The sequence below is a fragment of the Azolla caroliniana genome, unplaced genomic scaffold (genome assembly GCF_043228905.1).
Source record: "Azolla caroliniana isolate FFs.n. ecotype wild unplaced genomic scaffold, voAzoCaro1.0.p SCAF_1292, whole genome shotgun sequence".
Lineage (NCBI taxonomy): Eukaryota > Viridiplantae > Streptophyta > Polypodiopsida > Salviniales > Salviniaceae > Azolla > Azolla caroliniana.
In genome coordinates, this window is record NW_028231727.1 from 1 (window position 1) to 9,430 (window position 9,430).

General features: G+C 36.3%; 2 protein-coding genes across 2 annotated transcripts; both read right to left on the reverse strand.

Annotated features, from left to right (window-relative positions):
• Positions 1-3,409: 3,409 nt before the first annotated feature.
• Positions 3,410-4,297, reverse strand: LOC147847256 (uncharacterized). Its single transcript, XM_087339388.1, has 3 exons — positions 4,047-4,297; positions 3,636-3,718; positions 3,410-3,532 (listed from the first exon to the last, which is right to left on the reverse strand). The coding sequence occupies exons 1-3, from the start codon at positions 4,216-4,218 to the stop codon at positions 3,452-3,454; spliced, it is 336 nt and encodes a 111-aa protein (XP_087195514.1). The 5' UTR covers positions 4,219-4,297; the 3' UTR covers positions 3,410-3,451.
• A 3,379-nt stretch (positions 4,298-7,676) lies between these two features.
• Positions 7,677-8,971, reverse strand: LOC147847257 (ubiquitin-NEDD8-like protein RUB2). Its single transcript, XM_087339389.1, has 2 exons — positions 8,693-8,971; positions 7,677-7,963 (listed from the first exon to the last, which is right to left on the reverse strand). Exons 1-2 carry the CDS (start codon positions 8,812-8,814, stop codon positions 7,846-7,848), a joined length of 240 nt encoding a protein of 79 aa, XP_087195515.1. The 5' UTR covers positions 8,815-8,971; the 3' UTR covers positions 7,677-7,845.
• Positions 8,972-9,430: the final 459 nt, after the last annotated feature.

Sequence of the window (9,430 nt, forward strand, 5' to 3'; positions counted from 1 at the left end):
AAATATCATTAAAAGAGTTTGCAAACGGAAGTATAAACTTGAAAAAACATTTGAAGGAGCAGAGCGATATATTAAGCATCTTCAAAGACTGAAATGGCATATAGAACCAGACAAGATCTCACAACTAAAAACACAGTATTTTCTATGTTAGCAATGAAAAAGATGATAATAGTATACCAGTCCTAGGAGATAGGTATGGCCCTTGGATTTAGCATGGGAATGTGGATAGTGAAAAAGATGATAATAGTATACCAGTCCTAGGGGATAGGTATGGCCCTTGGGTTTAGCATGGAAATGTGGATAGGACTATGACATCCCTCCCAGGATCAAATATGGTGATCACTCAATGAGGAAAATGATGCCATTCGTCTTTTATAGGATTTCCTAACCTTCCTTCAAATAAGTGTGCGTTAACACACTAAAGTTCATTATGGGCCTTTCCCACCGTTAACACCCATCCAAATGTCTCTGGATGTAACAAGGATGATATATAGTATATGGATATATGTGCAAAACAGAGTATGTATCTCTAATTGTACATATATATATATATATATATATATAGCAAACTGTATATTCACAATATATGTGTTCACAAAATGTATATAGCATTCGTACTACAGAGGTATGCTGATATTCAATGCAAGGGCCCTGACCCTTTTTTACCTGTGCCTCTGGAGTATGCCTAAGCATGCTTTCTGAAGTCTATACCTGAAGGTTTACAAGAGTTACCCTATATCCATTCAATGAAACTGAAATTGACATTCTAAACATATTCATCATAGACTATCAAAGATGGAGAGATCACAACATGAGTAAACTGTGTGTCCAATAACAAGAACAAGGATCAATTTCATTTGCCGGTACAGGTACTAGTACTGGTGTTCATGTGGACATGGTTTTGTGTTGCGTGCAGTGTCACCAGACCTGTTGCAATATCTTTGTGTTGTGGGATTCTCAAACAAATTATTGGTGCTTCGATAATTACAGGAACTTTGTATCGCAATGCAGGGTAGCAGTGCTAACAAAAGTTCCAATGGAGGTCCCAAAAGTTTTATAAACAAATTTAAGATATTTCTGAAAATTGATTGTATTATTTTGATGACTATGCAAGTGAATAAAGGAAGCATACAGTAGAACAGTTCATTTTATAAGAAAGGTGGAATGAGGGTTTCAAATGGAGTGGAACACTCGAATCAATCTGAGTGTTATAAATTGAGAGCAATTTTAAGGAAAAGTAAATTTCAAGGGAACAAACTACTCACTACTTAACTTGGATTATACAATAGAATGGAATAACTGCAACAAGCTGAGTAGTTACCGTTCAAGAAAAACATTAAAAAATGTATCTTCTGCAGCAACGATTCTATTTACTATTTTGTCCAGAAAACCTGATCTATTCCAGGAATTTCATTACTTGCGTCAAGTTTTCTGGTACTTTATGCATTTTATATAGCCTGGACTCTTCCATGGTGAATAGATCTTTTGTTATTGCTATCCTGCAATGGCATTCTTCAAGTTGCTATGGATGCAAACTTTAAGGGGTTTTGTCTTAGACAGCACAGCATCTCCAGCCAAAGACGCATTTTCTAGATACAGTCAATAGATTCCAGATACAATGACATCACCTGATTTCATGAATTCTGTTGATATCCATCACAAACTGTTCCTTCAGCGACCATGATACATGGATATATACATGCCCCATAGATCACAAGTAGTGATAGGTCAGCTAAGAGTAATATCACAAAGGCTCGGGATTGAGTTGAGTTGAGCTGAGCTGTGAGATGCCTATTGCAGATAGGATATGTAGGACATGCACTGAGATGAAGTATGAGAGATCAAAAGTAGCGGTAGGTCAGCTAAGAGTATATTATCACACAAACTTAGGTCAAGCTGTGAGATGCCTAAAGCACAAAGGATCTGTCAGATATGCACTGAGATGGATAATGGGGAAAGGAGTATTTCATTTAGCAAGGCATCTAGATAAGCAGATTTGTGCAGAGGGTAAATCCTTGAAGAAATCATGGATTTTAGAGACAAATTCTGTTTGTTCATTTCTTGATTGAGTTAGAAAGTCATAGAACCATTGATATATACGCCACATATACCAGACCAGAGGAGACAATCACATCTCGTTGATTACTTTAGAAGGTAGCATTTCCATCCCCAGACAAATATGAAAGGACCACCCTGCAGGAGCTACAAACAATTACAGCCCATTGACGACCACAATCCCCAAGACATAGGGCCGCTGACATCCTCATAGAAACTTTTATAGCAATATCTGGGTTTTATTTTACCCTTGAGCTTGGGAAATGATTACTTAAGCACTGTACCTACAATACATAGTGCCTTGTGTGTGCTATATTTATCATTTTGGACGAAAAGTAGCTTTTATTCCTTGAATAATTGGCCAGCTCCTTTTCTATGAGTACATTATATTGCCTTCTACTATCTCTGGGTCCAGAACAGTGCTACTCTTTTTATTATTTGACTGTGCCGTTTCCACTCCATTATTATTTATTGCATTCATACTTACTGTGGTGTCATCTTTCTTAGGACAGAAAACTTAATCTCAAAAGCATGTAATCAGATCGGTTGCCTTAGCTACAAAATTTGGACCTCACAGCTCATTCCACATATCATCTGGCCCTGATTTAGGGCTTTTTGTTCCAATGTTGATATTATGGATTCCTTTCTGGATGCTGGTGTTACCAATTATACTCCCATAGATTGCAAATCAAGAAAATCGACTTTGTCTGAGAAATTGGTGATCTACTGCAGAGATGATTCCACACCTGTTATGACAGTGAATATTCAAAGATGCGAGAGCTGTGGGATGCCACTTCTCACATCTTCTGGTTTCCCATCAATAAATTGAAGGTTGTAGATTCTGTCAGTTCTAAAACTAGGAATTCTAGGTTGATTAGTGACTTCTTTAGACTCAAAGTGTGAGCCAAGGCATATTTCCAAATGATACCAAGTTATCTCATACTTTTCACATCATGGTTCATATTCCAGCCTAAAACTCGGTGTAGTGTATTGAGCATTTCCCACTTCAAACTCAAAATATGAGCTCTGGACTGTTGAGGTTAATGATCCCTCCCAAATGCTACGGGTTCCTATCTTTGCTCAAACTAAGAAAAGTATATATCATCCAATCCTTCTACAAGCAGCATCCAAAGATAAAACTTGAAAGTCAATCCCAAAGAATAAGAAGATCCTCCATGGCACCAGTGGGAATCATATTTGGAAATACATGCTTAACACACACAACAAAAAAACTCGGCAAGAGATTGTGAAGAAATCCAATGGGGAGACAATCACCACATTGGAACATATTATAATTATAGCACCCTAGACTTCTCTGACACATAATGTTCAACATTCCTTGATAAAGGAATAGCGTTACACCTAATATTACACATCATTCACCTCTGCATGCAGCTTAATTGATATAGGTAGGTACTAACCAGTAGAGAAGACAAGCTCCAATTGAAAGGAGGGCGTTACGCTGGGCTTTAAAGACCTGCAGATTGCATCAAACATAGATCAACAATGAGATATAATCATGTAAATAGATATATTTGTGCAAGAAAAAAGAAAGCAATTTTATGTAGGAAACAGCATACAGATCGTTCATATCGGTCCCTCTCCACAACAGTGCACACATCCGAAGAACATTTCAGACGGTGCTCGTTTTTCCAATAGATATCTGCAAAGAAAGAAAGTTTACGGAGGATTTAGAGTTTACAATAAGGAGTATAGGAAGTAGAAGAAAGAGACAACTTTAGGGTTTCAGAAACAAGGATGGATCCAACGATTAGGATTCACATGTTAAGGTACAGATTACAAAAAAGAAAGAAAACGGACAGACAGGATTAGGTTTTTCCGAAGCAAATGTTATCGGATGGTTCAAGTTTAGAGAATAAATGAAGGAAGAATAAGAAAAGGAGAAATGTTCAGAGATTTCATAAGCAAGGATGGATCAGAACTTTAGGGTTTAAATTATTGAAAGATTATCTAAGGAGGCATGTTTGTACCGAGGAGCTGGAATGCTGCAAACGGCACGATACCAAGGGCGGGCTGGAGGAGGGAGGAGACGATGACGAGGAGGCGGCGGCGGAGGGCGGCCGGGTAGCGCACTGTGAGAAGCAACGCCAGGACTGCTTCCGCTGCGGTGGCCCCGCCCAACATCATCCACTGCAGAGCCATCTCTCTCTCTCTCTCTCTCAGATCCTGAGTGTCTTCTGCTTCGTTTTGCTTCTCTGTGTGAGGAGGAGAAAGACACTGTCTGTGTACAATGTCATAGTATGAACCATACGTATCATCCGTGCATTCGCATTCGAGAATGGGAAAAACACCCTTGAAAATATGGTAAATACTAAATACCATACTTTTGTATTCATTATTTATTATAAGGTAAATTTTTTTTTTAAGGTACGACAGTTAAGGTAAATCATATATAATAATAATAACATACGAATGTTTTGATAACATACGCATTCTTTACATTCGTATGGAAAAGAATATTTGCCAATGCATTCGAGTATATTACGTACTATGGTGTACATGTCTTAACTAATAAAGCCAATGATGTGTTTTTGCGTCTTTCTTCATCAAAGTCTTCCTCTTCTTCTACTAAATCAATCTACATTTGTATTAAACCAAGATGATAGATAATACAATCAAAACCTTGCTATACATATATCCCCAAACTCCACCATTAGTAGCGATGACATACATCTATTAAACCAAGATGTATCTGTATGGTATCTACGCTAAACCCTCTGTACAAGAGTCGTAATATAAATGACATACATCTACATAACCTCTTCTTCGGACAACGTCCCCATACACCAAATCAACTTTCCTTTCTAGCCTTCGGATTTTCTGTGGCACCCCTCGAAATCCATCAAACACCACCTCGAAATTCCCTAATTGCTAAGGTCGTAAAACACCACCTAGTATGATGGGGTGGGTAGAGCTTTAATAGCATCAATGAAAACCCAACCCATTTAAAAGGTGGATTTTATTTTTTTGTTAATGCTGCTTGAATTTGTCATATAACAACCTAAATGGTTTTAGCAATTGGGCATGTCATGTTATATGTCATCTTGCTCAATCATTATATATTGTATGGAGGTAAGTTGATAACCTTGTATTTATAGTATGACAACTTACTAATTATGGGCAATTACTTAAAAAGATTGAAGAAGATTGAAACAATTGAAGGACAAGGTATTGATGCAAAACCCCCATGATCGTTGCATTACACTAAATATGTTCACATTACGCTAAATATAGCCTTGTATTATACCTCAAAAGACAAAATATGCTACATACCTCCAACTAAGCCTACAAGGTGTTTTGAGCGGGGCAACTCAAATGGTAGCAACTAACCATTAACACAAAATGGTCAAGGGCTCATTACCTGCTAAAGCTTATTGGGACAAAAGTTAACCTACAATAACAAAAGGGTCAAGTGTTCAATGCATGTTCAAGTGGGGGAAGAACGGTGAGCTACAATGTATAATGCATTATGATAGGGAAACATTAAGTAAATGCAAATACTTCAATGACACATTTTTTGCCAAAACTAGGTGCCAATGTAATTCTATAAAGATAATGATAGGGCGTGTATTAAAAGGGTTCAATGTCCACTAAAGGAGATAGAGAGAAAAAGATGTTCTACAATAACAAAAGAATCAAGGTGTTAATGTTGGCCAAAGTAGTTTAAACAATTAGTCAAATTAATGGATCTCTATAGCTAAATTTTTATAACTAATGGAAGGAGTTTTTTTTTTTGGAATATATATATATATACATATAGGCAGCTTAGACAAATTTATTGGCAATGACTTAGTAAAACGCTAGGAGTTGGCATGGATATAAGTGCTCACGTTTATGAAACTCAACTAGCAAATGGAAGAAATATAAATAATCAATGCTGCAATTCATCAATTTCACAATGATTCTTATCTAGAATTACTTGATTTTCATGTGATTAAACTAAGATCAACAAATGTACTAGGTTATCCTTGATTTACTAAGTTGTTTGGCTACAATTTTGATAATGTGACCAATATAAAACCCAATTGAAAAATGGCGTAGATATATAAAGCATAAGATAAACATAGAACTCCAATAGTAAACCAAAGGAGTAACTTTTGATCCTACTTCCATAGTAGCTCAAGTACCTTCTTTCTTTTCCACTCTAACTACAACGCATTCATGATGATGTTCAAGAATTTTGCTCATTTCTTGATTTGTTAATTTTCTACTAATTGTCTTTTGTTAATTTTCTACTAATTTTCTGTAATTGTCTTTCTTAAACGGTTTTGAAGCTTCGAAACGTTTTCAAGTTTGATCCTTAATGACTATGCAATTGGAGTTGATCCTTCATAAAGACATTAATACAACAATCAATTTGAAAAATAAATAGGAGGCAGGATAGATTATCATTTTATTATGTTTCCATAATCAAACAAAATCACAAATCAACAAAGTCAAATATCAAAACAATGAGAGTTAAGTGATGAGAGAGAGAGAGAGATTCTATTATCATCGTTAGAGGTCAAATATGATCTATGAGACCTAATAGTTACAACATAACAGAATCAAACAAAATCACAAAGCAACAAAGACAAATATCAAAAGAACATCAACAAAGCAAGTGACGAGAGAGAAACAGAATTAGAATTTTTAATGTCCATAAAGAGGCCAATTTTGACCTATGGGACCAGAGAGAGAGAGAGAGAGAAGAAGAAGCATAAAAGAAAGCTAATAGTTAAGACATAACAAAAATATAATACTACATGAAAGCATGTTCAGCCATAATAAACTCATCACATTTTATCTACTACATTTACCGTTTTCCCCATACATCTGAGTTTCTACCATTTCTCCAAAGAGTGACAAGCAAACTCGACCACACAGTCTAGCACTCAGAGACAAGCCACTCAATAAAAATACACACAACCAATATATATGCATTCAAATAAACAATAAATCAGTGAAGGGGCTAGATCTTTGCAATATGCATCATCATTGGACCCTTTTAAATCCACACCCAATCCTGAAGGACAATGTTGCTCTTTTTTACTGGTAAAAAGAAACCCAAAATGATAGTGCTGTTACAGTCTTGCTACTTCTGAACATGCTCTCCATCAACCAGCTTGAGAGAGAAAGATGTTTAAAGGTCTCTAAAATACAATGGTCAAAATCTTGTTGAGTATTTTAAAGGCATTAAAAATTTCAAAAGACAATGCTGTCACAATTCTGCTACTTATAACCATGCCTCCCATCAACCAGCTTGAGAAAGAGAGATGTTCAAAAGTCTCTAAAATACAATGTTCAGAAACTTGTTGAGCATGTTAGAGACATTACTACATCTTCCTTTCTCTCTTATGAGAGAGAAAAACCATATTTTTCATTGACCTGCATGCTTGAGTTTAAAGCTAGCTCATTCACTACTCAGGTGGCTTGTTCTTGCCAAAACAGCAAACTCACTTACGGGTCTCTGTGACACGAGAATGCTCTATTTTTAATATTACCTATTTCACTAAATGACATTCGGGTCATTTGAAAGGGAGAAAGTACGACGTACACACAAATTAACTCGCCTTCTGCTTAGGTAGCATAAATATAAGTTTGCATCATGAAAGGGCATATAAAACACCTAAAAAGGAATCTTGAATTTGGTTTGCATATCAGAAATACACTATCTGATGCAAGAGCAATTCTTACGTATACAAGATGGAGAATAGAACCATCTTTCAATTCGTAGACCCATACTAAATCATTTAATATTCGAAACAGATTTGTCAGAAGAGAGTAGTATTATGCAGTGTTTCCTCCGCCCCTCAGTGCAAGAACAAGATGAAGGACAGACCCACCTTCAATGTTGTATTCCTTTGCAGTTTTTTCATCATTCATTTGCTTCCCAGCAAAAATTAGCCTGCAAATTGGGTAAAGAAAATGCTAACTAATTACGAGAATATCCAAGTCAGGATGCTAACAATAAACATGATACTAGTCATACATTTCTACATTATTATGCAGTGTGCATTCAAAGATTCCCTATACAAGGAAGAAATCCAATAGCATGTCCACTGCTGTCTCTCTTTAGAGAAGCATGAAATGGCCAAATCTAATCCAATCTGTTTACCATATTGGATGTCTACCTGAAATTCTGGAGAGGAAAGACTTCCATACGATAATACAAGATAGAATTATTTTTCACTGTGAAAGACTTCTAAAAGGTGCTTAAATATCATTTCAAATATTACCCTGATGAAAAAGGCACAGAACCAAGTCAAAATGAATATACTCATCTAAACATGTTTAAACTTGATCTTGTAAGCAGTGTTTGCAGAAAGCGGTTCCCTCAAACACTAAAAATTCCATTGAATTTTTTCACATCATGGTTGGAAAAAAATATGAATAGAACAAAGACTGATAGACATATCCATGAATTAATTGGCCTTATTTTCTCCTAAGCTGGACGCCAAATACTATGTGTGTATGTGAAATTTTCTCATCAATTCCAATTATTTCATGCATAAGCAAACTTTCACAAATTACTAGCAGAACTTCACTGCATTCAAGACATTAAAAAGCAGACCTCTGTAGCAGAATAGAACCAAAATTACATGTGAATGCATTGAAACCAGAGAAGTTAACTGACCTTTGCTGTACTGGTGGGATCCCCTCCTTTTCTTCTACACGTTCTTTTATTCGCTCGATGGTATCAGTAAGCTCAATATCAATTTCAATCTCTTTGCCTGTCAAGGTCTTTACCTTGATCATGGTACCACCCCTCAATCGGAGAACCAAATGCAACGTGGACTCCTTCTGGATGTTGTAATCCGCCAAAGTGCGTCCATCTTCCAATTGCTTGCCAGCAAAAATAAGCCTTTGCTGGTCTGGTGGGATACCTTCTTTATCCTAGAGCACAAGAAAAGGAAAAAGTAATCAGTGCAAAGAAGTGGGATAATTTACATCAGAAACCAGGAGAGTGAAGACAATCAATCAGCACACACGCTAGGGTCTCTACCCTGGAGGAAAGCATACTCAAATTTTTTATGCAAAAACATCATAAACCAAGAGATAAAAGGACCTTTATTATAGGGCATAAAGCTACAATATCAAAACAATCCGGACACCATCTAGGGTTTCCATCATTACACATGAAAGCATTACATAAAATTTTGATTTAAACAAAAAACTACAAGAAAACGGAATACCTTCCTAGGTCATAATACAGAAAAGCAAACCAACCATCATAAAGGCCAGGGTTTATTAATCATCACAAAGAGAAAGGGTTTCTATCATGTACGAAACAATACCCTGGGTTTCTGATGAATTTCGACATCAGAAACTAACATTTAAAAGACCCCAGAAAGCTATGGTTAACACTATGCAA